Source organism: Gigantopelta aegis, chromosome 14 (assembly GCF_016097555.1).
Source record: "Gigantopelta aegis isolate Gae_Host chromosome 14, Gae_host_genome, whole genome shotgun sequence".
Lineage (NCBI taxonomy): Eukaryota > Metazoa > Mollusca > Gastropoda > Neomphalida > Peltospiridae > Gigantopelta > Gigantopelta aegis.
The window spans coordinates 48,402,893-48,417,324 of record NC_054712.1 but is presented as its reverse complement, the minus strand read 5'-3'; the positions used below and the strand labels follow the sequence as shown (position 1 = coordinate 48,417,324).

The 14,432-nt window shown below is 35.9% G+C and overlaps 1 protein-coding gene across 1 annotated transcript in view; it reads right to left on the bottom strand.

Moving 5' to 3' along the window:
• LOC121389316 (E3 ubiquitin-protein ligase RNF31-like) overlaps positions 1-11,494 on the bottom strand; it is a 66,231-nt gene extending 54,737 nt beyond the window's left edge. The window contains exons 1-6 of the mRNA XM_041520912.1: positions 11,375-11,494; positions 8,053-8,317; positions 6,214-6,366; positions 3,825-4,030; positions 2,589-2,676; positions 1,851-2,037 (exon numbers count right to left, since the gene is read on the bottom strand). Coding sequence (XP_041376846.1) covers positions 1,851-2,037; positions 2,589-2,676; positions 3,825-4,030; positions 6,214-6,366; positions 8,053-8,280 — 862 coding nt within the window. The 5' untranslated portion in view covers positions 8,281-8,317; positions 11,375-11,494. The remainder of the gene's footprint in view (positions 1-1,850; positions 2,038-2,588; positions 2,677-3,824; positions 4,031-6,213; positions 6,367-8,052; positions 8,318-11,374) is intronic.
• Between the last annotated feature and the right edge of the window lie 2,938 nt (positions 11,495-14,432).

Below are 14,432 nucleotides of genomic sequence, written 5' to 3'. Positions count from 1 at the left end.
TTGCAATACATATTGCAATACGGTTTCTTATATCGCAATATATCGCAATACGGTTTTGACCGTATCGTTGCACCCCTAATGAAATGGTAGCGAGTTTAATATCCTATTTTTGTTTAAAATCTCAGAGTGTGTATATAATGCAGTGTTTCTGGTCTTCCTCATGTTTGTAGTAGCCAAAACTGGAATTTACTTTCATTTATTTATTGATTTATTTTGACGTATTTTCGTGTTTATATCCAATTAAGGTTCAAACACGCTGTTCTGGGCACACACCTCAGCTATCTGGGCTGTCTGTCCAGGACAGTGGATTAGTTGTTTAGTGGTTAGTGAGAGAGAAGAGGGTGTAGTGGCCTTACATCTACCCATTAAGTCGTTAAAACTTGCTCTGGGTGGGAGCCAGTATGAGGAAGAAGAAGAACCAGCCTTATGTCTGATGGCTTAACAATGATACCACCGAGGCCAGTATTTACTTTCTTTTCTAGCTACTACAAACAACAGGATGACCAGAAACACACTGGAAATACAGACACTGATGTTCTAAAGAAGAACATGTAATTGTAGTTGGTAAAAGGGCTCTGTTGGTAAAAAAAACATCTTGTAAAGGCATCAAAACCCAGGACAATCTCGTTAGTATTTTATATCCACATTCAACTTTCATTTCATAATTTAATCATTTTCATCACGGATGTGGAAATGAGGCAGGGCTCGAACTTAATGGCGGCACTGGTGGCAATTGCCGTCGTTGAGATATAAATTGTCGTAGGTAGAGGGATATCCACATTCAACTTTCATTTCATAATTTAATCATTTTCATCACGGATGTGGAAATGAGGCAGGGCTCGAACTTAATGGCGGCACCGGTGGCAATTGCCGTCGTTGAGATATAAATTGTCGTAGGTAGAGGGCATCACCGATGGCACTTTTGTGCCATTGATAAAGTTCCTCAACAATGGCGAAATGTATACACCTGGTGTACATTATCTGCCAATATTTAACATTTGTACATTTAAAAAATGTCTACATATAACAAGATAGCCTTTCAGTCAGGTTTATTTGCTGCAAATGTCACTTTTAAAAAAATTGCCATAGGCAGGCTCAAAATTGCCGTCGGTAGACTGTTTCACCCATGACAATTCTTTTAAAAATTGCCGTTGGTAGACTGTTTCACCCACGACAATTCTTTTAAAAATTGCCGTTGGTAGACTGTTTCACCCACGACAATTCTTTTAAAAATTGCCGTTGGTAGACTGTTTCACCCACGACAATTCTTTTAAAAATTGCCGTTGGTAGACAAATTCTTAAGTTCGAGCCCTGTATGGTGCACACATTATTCAATCTTTAACTAAACAGTCTAAAGTTACTTTAATAGATCCAGTAGTGCCTCGTACAAGAATGGTCACGAGAATAACCAAATGCATAGCAAAAACTGAAATTGCCATGTTTGTCTTGTCATATCGTGTACAGGACTTCTACAATTTTGACAAAATCCACTAGCCATGGGATCAGTGATTAAAAAAAGTTACTAGCCACAAATAAAATTCACTAGCCCTACTTTAATTAATACAAGTTTATTAATAGTAATAATCGGATATGTTACCTAAAGTTGGTTATAGTGATTAAAAACACTATGATTTGGGGGGTGGGGGTGCATTCAGGATATTCATATTTACAAAATAGACTTAAATGCAGCATTTGACAACTTGTTTTTTCACTAGCCATCGGGCATGGCAATAGTAGTTATTTACTAGCCCAACATTGAATATCACTCGCCATGGGAGAGGGGCTACCATAATCTAGAAGCCCTGTCATGTGGCATCGCCTTAAGACCTGATGTGTGAAGAGCAACTCACACCGTGACCCTTCCACTCCAGATGATAATGAAGGCGGTGTCATGCTGACGGTCAGTTGATTCCCAGCACTGGTTTGAGAGGGCGGGGTTCCAGTGACTGTCGTGTTAGTAAGCTGATTACCAGGACTGGGTTGTGAAGACTGGGCTGCAGTGACACCCGTCGCCTGTGAAGAAGGCTTCTCCGTAACCTGTACAGAAGAGGAAAGGAAAGTTTGTTTAAGAACTGGTCAGTTCATTTTCTTTCTATGGTAATATGGAGTTTTTGATATACATATATACTAATACTGGGGCATCGACTGGAATTAGAATGAATGAATGAAATGAAATGGAATAAAATGAATGAATGTTTAACGACACTTTCCATCACATTTTTAAAAATATATATTTTCAATTATTTTTCTGCATTCATCAAATATGATCTAATATTACAATGTTTTGACACATGCTATCAACCTCTTCTTGTCTTTTTTTTTTATACTTGTATTTTAAAAAATATATATATATATAAACCATTTTTTATTTTCCATTATTCATAATAAGTTTCCATGACTTAACTTAAATTTTCATTGACATTCCAAGCCAGGAAAATGTCACCTGTAAATTCCATTAATTTCCTGGATTTCAATTTCTATAAAACCCCCGAGAAAAACATGCTTGCACCCTAATTTGATCCTCGTACCAAAATGATTTATAATGAATCTCATTGGTACTGATTTTTATAAAAAAAATTAGTACGCACCTTTTGAGGAATAGGAAGACCGGCGATTAGATATTTTCGGTCAGTCTCAGACAGACAGGAATTCGTTTGAATGCGTCGAACATCTTCTCTGAAATTATTTTATTAAAAGAAAACAGAAGAAGAAATAAAACGTTTGCAAACAAATAATTATTTACATGCAAAAGTATAACAACAACCAACTACCCCTGTATTAGATGAACAACTATAAGATTGCATTTTTTCTTTGCAGAACTCACTTAAGAGGTATATGGTCACAGTTTCACCCATTTTATAGGAGGGGGGGGGGGGGGAGACGTAGCCCATTGGTAAAGCACTTGCTTGATGTGCAGTTGGTTTGGGATCGATCCCCGTCAGTGGACCCATTGGGCTATTTCTCGCTCCAGCCATTGCACCACGACTGGTACATCAAAGGCCGTGGTATGTGCTATCCTGTCAATGGGATGGTGCATATAAAAGATCCCTTACTGCTAATCGAAAAAGAGTAACCCATGAAGTGGTGACAGCGGGTTTCCTCCCTTAATATCTGTGTGGTCCGTAATCATATGTCAGACGCCACATAACCATAAATAGAATGTGTTGCATGCGTCATTAAATAAAACATTTCCTTCCATTTTATGGTTGTGTCTTCTGATGATTACCCAGAAAGCACCACAGATTCTGTGTATTCCAGGTCTGGGTGACTGTGAGATAGCTTAACTAATAGACGGTTGTCAAGTCGTCCCATACCAAAAGGAAAATGCTGCGACTTATGTTTGTGATGTTTTAACAACAATAAAAAACCATATTTTTTTCTGTGTTACATGTCTGTGATGTTCAACATCTAAATGTGATTTTTAAGAAAACAATTCAGTTAAATTATCAGTGTTAGTGCATGAATGTCCTAGAATGTTCATTTTAATTTATCTGGGTTTTTTGGGGGGAGGGAGGAGGTATGTTGTTATTGTCTGATGATATGACATTCTTGCACTAACCAAGAGAATGTAGGTCTTATTTTTTAAAATGCAAAACATGGTTAAGATACAAACTTTTTAAAGTAGTGTAAAATGTAATCTAGAAGACAATAACAGGTCTAGGTTTTTAATTTTAATGTTAATTATTGCTACCAAAGGTGCAATTCCTTCCACCTTTTTTCTATTTGGAAATCATACAAGCATTAATGGGAGAAAATAAGAAAGAATACCAATTATTACATGAGTGTTCTTACGTGTCTTCAAGAAAGAAAAATGTTGTTCTTACATGGCTTTTGGAGACAAAAAATTCATAATTTCCTCTGGTTTTGGGTGTGTTCCATTTAGGTATGCCTCCATCTCCCGTTTCGCTAAAATAATATCAGCGATGATATTCAAAGTTTTTAGCAAGTCGGGTTCGTTTTCACTTGGAAAGTACAGGCCATCGTCAACACAGTCTGTGTAACCCATTTGTCTCATTATTTCCAAGCTACCCTGTAGAGTATATAAACAAACAGATTGTTCAGTAATTTCATAAAAGCAGTGTTTGACAATGTTTGAGAAAAGTCACTAGCCCTCACAGAAGCTATGGCTAGTGCCCTATATATGATATTTGATTAAACCTACGTCAATGGGGAATAACAAACAATAAATGAAATGAAATTTATTGAACATTATGCCCCATGTTCTATACTTTAACTACACACTGCAGATATAATAAAGTATTGTATAATACAGTTGAAAATCTCCACTATCCCAGACCAAATATTCACTTGCTGGAACTGAAGGTTAGTGGATTTTTCAAACCCTGAAAAGAATTCCGCAGAATTAATAGTTTCACCTACCATAAATGTTTTTAGTGTACTGTGATGAACATCCATACGTGCAACTATAAACCAAGTTTCACTGATCTACATATGGGAGTAAACTCAAACGTTGATGCCATTGCCATCAGAAAAATAATACCTATATCTTGCTCTTTTACTTCATAAAGACACAACATGACTTGTATATCAAAGGCAGTGGTATGTGCTATCCTGTCTAAGGGATGGTGCAGATAAAAGATCCTTTGCTGCTAATCGAAAAGAGTAGCCCATGAAGTGGCGACAGTGGGTTTCCTCTCAATATCTGTGTGGTACTTAACCATATGTCTGACACCATATAACCAAAAATAAAATGTGTTGAGTGCGTCGTTAAATAAATAATAAAACAAATTATTTATAAAAACAAGATAAAAAGGGGAAATTTTTTGTATCGTATGAGACAATATTCCAACATTTTAGGAACCAGAAATTGGTTCACATGATTTTGTACCCTAGGTAAGAGATTAATTGGTTACGTGAATTATATCTGCATGATCTGATTCTCTTAACTGCCTAATCAGTTATCTCAAATGTGCATTAATTAAGTATTCAACGCATAATCGACTGGTGGTTTGCATGATTTTAAAATTGGCCCATATGCAGAGGGAGGTTTAGGGGTCGAATCCCACCTGCTCAAAATGAATTTTCTTTTTTTTAAATTATATTTTCTGGTAGATCATGACTGGACCCCCTCCTCCCCGTATAAAATTTGCTTCCAACATCAAAGGTCATGGTATGTGCTGTCCTGTCTGTGAGAAAGTACACACAAAAAATCCCTTGCTGCTAATGAGAAAATGCAGTGGGTTTCTTCTGAAGGTGAAATATCAACATGCACTAGTGCTCTATGCTCCAGTAAAATCATACAGACATTAGATGACAAGAAACACATTGAACATACAGACGCCAAAACTTTAAGAAAATGTAATAGATAATTTTAATCATTAAAAGGACTCCAATCGCCAGAAATATATCACAACTGCTACATCTCACCTGGTACAACGAATACCACTATGTTTATTTGAATTGCCCATCATTTTACAGTGTGTTCCACACATAAATACTTTACAATGTATATACATAAATATACATCTAGTTAATTAACATTAATGATAGACATGAATATAAAATAGAAATTACAAATGTCAAATTAAGTATGTATACTATTTTGTCTGACTATTTGAGCCTTGCCGGTAAGTATAAACTTACTTAAGTTAATACAGCTGTGTATATCTAAAGGATTTAGCATTAAAGGGACATTCCTGAGTTTGCTGTACTTTTTAAGATGTTATGGACTAACACAGATTTTTAACAATTGTAATTACATATCAAATATATTTTTCTGAATAAAATATTAGTGGCTGTATATTAAACATGTTTTGACCATTCTAATATCTGTACTAGGTTAAATTTTATCTTATTTCCTAAAAAAAATAAAAAATTCATACATACGAAATTATTTGAAGACAAAATCCAGTTTGGGCTTCTTACAAATATTAAGACAACCAGAAACACACTGAATATACAGACACTGATATTCTAAATAAGAAATACTTAATATGTAAGTTTAATCGTAGAAATATTTTATTAGTCGGAAACATCTTACAAATGCAGCAAACTCAGGAATGTCCCTTTTATAAACATAATTTAAGTTCAGCTGAGTTCGACCCATACCCCTCTTTCAATGGTTGGGGTAGTTTTAGGGATAGGGTTAGTCTTTAGAGCCTTTGATATAGAGGGGTACGGGTCGAACTCTTTGGTGTATGGTTATATGGTATAACAGCCAAGTTTAATTAAAGAAGACCACAAATACCATACCTTCAATGGCTCCACTCTTTCTTTGTAAACTGGATTTGAAAATTTCACATATCTCCAAAGCTCGTTTCTAGAAATCTTTGGTTTTATGAGATGTCTGCTATACTTCTCCAAAATGTTTAGTCCAACCGGTATAGCTTTCAGCTGTTCTATATTCTGAAAATAAAAACTCTTCATTAGTATAATGCATGTAAAACCTCTACAGAGAAATAACAGTCATTTAAAAATAAAACCTGAAATGATCCAGATTTAGAAAGCTGAAAACTATACATCACACTCAAATAAAGGCCATTATTCTATATTCCAGATGAAATTACTGCTGTGTGAACATTTTTAAATTCAATTGTAGTCCCATCCCAACTAATACCACACGGGCTGTGATTTAAATTGTCAGATAAAAGATTGTGTGTTAAAAATATTTTTACAATAACATCAGCCTGAGTACAGACAGTGAGTAAGTTTCTGATGCTCTGTCTCTATCCTCCCCCTCCCCCTCCAGTGGTTCCAGTGGTCGATAAAACCCAGCTCAAGCACATTTTCTTCTTTTTTCCAAAATATTTTTCAGGTGAGTTTGACTCAACCCCACCCCCCCCCCCAAACTTTACTGACCTGCTAAAATCCCTACATACACACCTGCCTCCTCTATCTCACACTCTTCATCTCTCTCTCTCTCAAACTGTCGAAAGTACCACATGTTAGGATCGTAGGGCTGTCACAATACACCTATTCGATACGATACATATCACGATACATAACCCACAATACAATATGTATCATGATACCTGATTAATGATGTTTTCCCAGTAAAATAAGAAGTTGAAACTTTGGTGAAATTATTTAAAAATAGGAAATAAATATGAACTAAGTGAAACACTGATTTAAGCATAATTTAACACACACATATTGATATAAGCAGGTACATATTTTCTGTATACTTCAAAATTTTCCCTTGAAGGAAATAATTTGGCAATAAGTACATCTCAGTAGGAATTGGTGTTTGATAAATTGATACGAAATAAAAATAAAAATTGATACATGCTCAAAATATGAATCGATACAAAAGCCAGGCTATTGTGTATCATATCATCAGCGGTAGAATCGTGATACCTTGATGTATTGTGACAGCCCTATTAGATAGACACTAAATAATATAACCATCATTTAATATGCACTGAGGAATTATTAAACAAACACTCTGTAGGATCGTGATACCTTGATGTATTGTGACACCCCTATTAGATAGACACTAAATAATATAACCATCATTTAATATGCACTGAGGAATTATTAAACAAACACTCTGTAGAATCATGATACCTGATGTATTGTGACACCCCTATTAGATAGACACTAAATAACCATCATTTAATATGCACTGAGGAATTATTAAACAAACACTCCATTCCTGTCCCTTGTGCTAGGTCTGATAACAATCTTTATTATCCACATGGTTCAACATAACCGAGTTAATAAAAATCATACGAAGCACACATGTAATAACAAGTGTGATGACGTAATTTTGGGAAGCGACATCATAACATGACGTTGCTTCTCCAGTCCTAGCTCAGACTTTGCATATGGAATATGACGTGATTTTCTTCTAGTTGTGGTTGAAACATTTTGAGATGGTCCTTGTTATTCTTAAAAAAAAACCAATAATAAGATGGATAATAAAGAAATTATTACACTCGCGTGTGAGTCGTACTGATTTTACAAAGCTCGTGTCAGGATTCATCTATTATCCTCGCTATTGCTTGGGCAATACAAAATTCCTGACACTTGTTTCGTAAAATCAGTACGACACACAAACTCATATAATAATCTCTATCTCTATGTCCGTACCTGGTTGTTCTGCAGGAGGAGATCCTGCATGTTGACCATGGCGTACTTCATGATGTTCGGACAGTCCAGCGATATGAGTTCGTTCAGGACGGACGTGCAGTCCTCATTCCCTCGGATCGCCAACAGAAGTCTCTGTCGGGTCTGCAGCAGTGTCGAGTCAATGTTCGGATCACCATCGTAATCCAGCTTGTCTATTTCCTCCATCATCGGGAACAGTGTCTGGCCCATTGGACCTCTTCACAGAAGTTCACAGGCAGATGATGTTCTACCATACAAAAAAAGGTGCTTGAACTTTCATTGAACATAAGCATAAAAATAAAATTAAAACAAAATGAAATGTTTAGAAAGGATTTATAAACGGGCAAATAAGAAATTATTATGCATTTGTGTTACTTTCATTTATGCATTTACCATAGTTTGACATCTAATAGCTGATGTATTTTTTGCGCTGGGGTGTCATTAAACATCTATTCATTCATTCTTTGGTGTAACGTAATAAAATTAAACAATTTAGTACTTACAAACCAATGACTTTGTTGTTAAATTTGCAATAAAATATTTTAGTACAATTCATTACAGATTTTTTTTTTAAATAGAATAAAAAGAACTTTTTGTTTTTAATTATCTCTGAACGTTATTTTTCTATATACATGATCATGCATGGATATCGAAAATAAAAAGCTTTTTTAGAAACAAATAGCTACGGTAATAAATAGAATAACAAACTCATTACCAATTACTATAAAATTTATAACCGTTATTAAACAATTTTCATTTCTCACTCGCTAAAGCTTGTGACATGTAAAAAATATTTCACTTGTGACATATACAATAGACTCGTGTCTAACCTGGATTCATTTGGGACCAATAAAATATGCCAGCGTAGAAAGAGTTCATCCAGAGTTACGGTTGTTATGATATATCGATAAAAAAAAATAACAACATAAATAAAGCATCATATTGACTAAACGTTTAGACTATATGTAAGACGTCTGTAAAAGCAAGGCTAAGCAATGCTTGTTTTAAATTAGTGATTGGTATAAATAATGTTTTCCATAGCTTGTTTCAGCATGGTGCAGCACCATGCCTCAACAGTCTAGCACCATCTTGCCTTAATCAGCACCATACTGCCCTGAGATTAAACAAGCCTTTTTCACTAATTAATTCTAAAATTGCCTTTATAAAACACTCAAAAAGGTATTATTAATTAATAAAATATGCCTTTTATACCTTTTGCCATTCATTTATTAAAGCAAGCACATAAATTACATTAATGTTTATTTCAATTAATTTTTGTGTATTTTTAATGAAAAACAAATGCCCCGAAAATGGTGAAAATGCCCCAAAAGTGTTTGGTCTACCATGCCATGCCAAATTTCTAGGGAAATCACTAATAAACATGCAAGATATTTGCATTTGTAAGAAACCAATCACTCATGATAAACAAAATACGATGGGTTTGTCAGTGAGAAGCTGGCTGTAATTTGATAATAACTGATAACCATGGGCATATGGGGACTCTTTGATTTAGTGGGGCTGGAGGGGTTGATTTGCCCGAAAATTTTACCCAGATAATAATGGTGGATAAAAACTGCCCGAAATTTTCCCAGTTTTGCCCGAATTTGGGGGGGCAATTGCCCCTCCCTGCCCCCCCCCGGGTCGTACACCCATGCTGATAACTTGTTTATTATCCTCTATTTACTGAGCCTTGAATCTTTGGGTTTTTTCTCTTTTTTTAAAAGGTCACATACTGTAGCTATTTGTAGTTAAGCACAGCCAGAATTCCTATTTATCATTACTTGATGTCAGGTTACATATGGGTATCCTTGTCATTTTGAATACTGTAAATCAGGAAAATAATGCAACTTTTTTTTTTAACTTTAAAAAAAAAAGTTTGGTGGTGACATTTGTTTAAAATTAAATGCATACTGTCAGGTCCTTCCTCATATTATATCTTTGAACACAGTTGAAAAAAACAATCGGATCTAAAAGAATAGTGTTTCTGACTGATAACGTACATGAAATATAAAAAGTACTGACTGTATCTATAATGCCAGCGGGTATCATAAATAGAGATTATTATACAAGCTTGAGTGTCATACTGATTTTAGAAAACGAGTGTCAGTATTTTTGTATTGGTCGAACAAGAGAGCGTAATACATGCATCCTGACAAATTTCGTAAAATTAGTACAACTCACACGCGTGTAATAATTTCTTTATTATTCATATTATTATTGTTGTTTTCTTTATGAATAACAAGACCCAACTGAAAATGTTTCAGCCACAACTAGGAGACGATGAAATGATGTCATATTTCAAATGCACAGTCTGAGCTAGGTTATGTTATGACATTTCTTTCCAAAATTACGTCATTACACTTGTTATTACAAGTGTGCTTCCGTGGCTTCTAGATTATGGTACCTGCACTCCCATGGCTAGTAATATTCAATGTTGGGCTAGTAAATAACTACTATTGCTATGCCCGATAGCTGGTGAAAAAAAAAAAGTTGTCTAATGCTGCATTTAAGTCCATTTTGTAAATATGAATATCATGAACCCACCCCCACCCCCCAAATCTTATTTTTTTTAATCTCCATCTCCCTCTTTAGGTAACATACCCTATTATTACTATTAGTAAACTTGTATTAATTAAAGTAGGGCTAGTGAATTTTTATTCGTGGCTAGTAATTTTTTTAATCACTGATCCATGGCTAGTGGATTTTGTAAAAATTCTAGAAGTCCTGGCTTCGTATGATTATTATTAACTCAGATATGTTGAACCATATGGATAATAATATGTATATTTACCCTTTGAATGATAATATATAGGTATACTAATAATACTGCATATCCCTAATTATCAACATAATTTTACTGATATATTAATAGGCCTACATTATGAGTCATGACCCATCTTGATTTACTTACGTTATTTAGTTGGAAATTACTACATTTAAATAATAAGTAAACAAGTGCCTTGTGACAACTTCAAATACATTGGTAAGTTTAATTATCCAAATGTCTGTCCAGTACCCTTTCTGTCAACTGAAAAGTCAGAAAACCCCAAACTCAAAACACTTCCTTGTCCCTACATGTTTTTGTTTTAAATATAACTTTTAAAGAATGTTATTAGTGTAAGACTAGTGTAGAAGGCTCTTAAAATAGGAAGAACATAATTCTAAGCACCTTTTGTAGTTTAGTTTCGACTGTGAATTATGACATGAAAATTAAAATGAAATTCGGTTTCAAAACATGAAACTGAACCTGACTTCTGTAACTACTGACAGCTTCAAAAACAATAAGATGTCTAATAAAACTTACTATAAATAAAATAGCAGATGTGTTCTGTACAGTTAATCGCTGATCAAGAATGTAGATAAAAATAAATTCTAAGTTTCACAGTTGATTTCTCCGCAGACGTCATACAACAAACCAGGAACCCAAGGAGAGTCCAAAGAATAGCTTGTTCTAATACCAACCGATAAAATAGAAACAAAACATAAATTGAAAAATGTCTGTCCATTAAAATTAACAACCAAATGTATCCAACGATACTACTTTGATACAAAATAATGAAATAGAAACTCAAATCATTTTAGTAACATTTTATTTTGTTCGTGGCATTGTTTAAATAAAATCATTATCCTTTGGTAAAAACTAAGTGTTTCACGTCATTGGAATTCCCCAATGACTTAGGTCTCACTACACAGATCACTTCCGGGTAAGAGTTCATTCATCCACTATAATTCCTAATTGTGACACGTTATGGTTCACATATTCACTTCTAGGAAATGGTGAAGAATTAAAATAATATGTATGTTTAATGGTAAGCCTTCTGGCTGTATTTTGCCCATGTTATTTTGTAATATTGTGCATCGACCTTTTGGGACATGGGTATATAGCGTAAGTGACAGCCGGGGTGAATCGGTTAATGAACCACCTGTTCGGACCGGTACTACAGCCAGATGCGGTCATATAGCAAAACACTGAGACGGAAATGTTCTCAATTTTGGAGTGAAAATAAATGCTTATATAATGTATGTTCGTAATGGTGTATGTTGTTAGTGCCAACTAGAACCCGTTCTATTGGCAATCTTCGTTTGAAGTTGGGCAGATGACATCTGTGTAGTGAGACCTTACCCAGGGTTTATGAACATATTATTAGAGTTACGCCCCTTACACCAGTAGACCAAAAACTTTAGTGTAGCACTAAACTAATATGTATGTTTAATCGTAAGCCTTCTGGCTGTATTTTGCGCAAGTATTTTGCCACAACATGGGAAAAAAAACCCCACACACACACACACACACGCACACGCACACACACAATACATGTAACAACAGTTAATATCATCAGTCCCACCATTGGTGGTAAATGTGACAGTGTTTCTTGTCAAAAAAAAAAAAAAAAAACGAAGAAGGAAGGAAATGTTTTATTTAACAACGCACTCAACACATTTTATTTACGGTCATATGGCGTCGGACATATAGTTAAGGACCACACAGATGTTGAGAGAAGAAACCCGCTGTCGCCACTTCAAGGGCTACTCTTTTTCGATTAGCAGCAAGGGCTGGGGCGGATCCAACTTTTCTGATGGGGGGGGGGGGGGGCCAAGACAAAAAGGGCACCATAACATGAAAAGGCACTATTGAAAAATTACACACGGTTCACATGGACCATAATATAATAGTGCTACAACAGGGACGCTGGCAGACGTATTCTACAGTGTTCTATACATTGACAGAATAAATAAATTTGTAAAAAACCTAAAAATCCTAAATAAAAGGGGCACTTCTCAAATTTGAGATGGGGGGGGGGTTTCGGACACCTTGGACCCCCCTTAGATCCGCCCCAGAAGGGGTCGTTTATATGAACAATCCCACAGACAGGATCATACATACCACGGCCTTTTTTACACCAGTTGTGGAGCACTGGCTGGAACAAGAAATAGCCTAATGGGCACACGGACGGGAATCGATCAGGCGAACAGTTAAAAAAACGAAGAAAAAACCCAACTTTGTTTTTCTAGGCAATAAATGTATGCAATTTTAACTGTTGTACATGTGTGTGTGTGGTGGTGGTTTGGTGTGGAGGGTGTGTGTGTGTGTTTTTCTCTTTTGTGTTGTTTTGTTTTTTACTTGTTTTGTGTGGGGTTTTTTTTTGCTTTAGTGTGTGTGTGTGTGTGTGCGTTTTGCAGGTAGATTGGATGTATGTATGACACACACACACTAACTTCACTGCTTTTTTCACATTTGTACTGTCAGAATGCGTTTAAACAGGACGTAATTATATTATTAATTTTATTAAACATGTTGACATTGTCGGCAGCGGGAATTGATTTGGTTTAATGGATCCTATAATGGACTAACTTCAAACATCGTCATCACCAGGCACAAAATGTTGCTCGTGGTCGTGGGATGAATCACCATCATCTCAAGTGGGTCCAAAAATGACACCGAATGGATTCGACCTTTCGACCCAAACATCTCAGACGAGAGCTCCAGAAGATGCAGTGGGTTAGTTGTTAGTGTTTAGAGAGAGAGAGAGAGAGAGAGAGAGAGAGAGAGAGAGAGAGAGAGAGAGAGAGAGAGAGAGAGAGAGAGAGAGAGAGAGAGAGGCAGGCAGGCAGAGAGAGAGAGAGAGAGAGAGAGAGAGAGAGCAGGCAGGCAGAGAGAGAGAGAGAGAGAGAGAGAGAGAGAGAGAGAGAGAGAGAGAGAGAGAGAGAGAGAGTGAGAGTGAGAGTGAGTGAGTGAGTTTGTTTTGAGTCGTTAAAACTCGCTCTGGGTGGGAGCTGGAGTACCTATTTTACACAAAAAGCATTTTGCATGGGCAGGAATTACCACAACAAAGTCTTGAAGTTACACATGTTTGCAAACTACATGCTCTCTCCTGTCAACTTCAGTCTGAGTTGCAACTACAAAGCTTTCTTTCATGAAATAATCACTATAAGCACACGAGACCTGGGGGGCGTGGGGTGGAACTGCCCATTTAGTGCTGGAGCAAAACCTCAAATTCGGGCAAGTTACACTGGCGTAGGAAATGAAAATGTTTTATTTAACGACCCACTCAACACATTTTATTTACGGTTATATGGCGTCAGATATATGGTTAAGGACCACACAGATATTGACAGAGGAAACCTTCTGTCGCCACTTCATGGGCTACTCTTTTTCTTCTTTTTCTTTTTCTTCTTCTTTTTCGTCTTCTTCTTCTGCGTTCAAACACTGTTGGTTACGGCTCTTAATTTAGATCAGGATTTGTATGTTCCTGATGAACTGTGTGGTTCAGTTCACATTTGGTTCCCCATAGCTTGTCTCTAAAGTGCATCGGTATTGGGCTACTCTTTTCGATTAGCAGTCATGGATCTTTTATATGCAC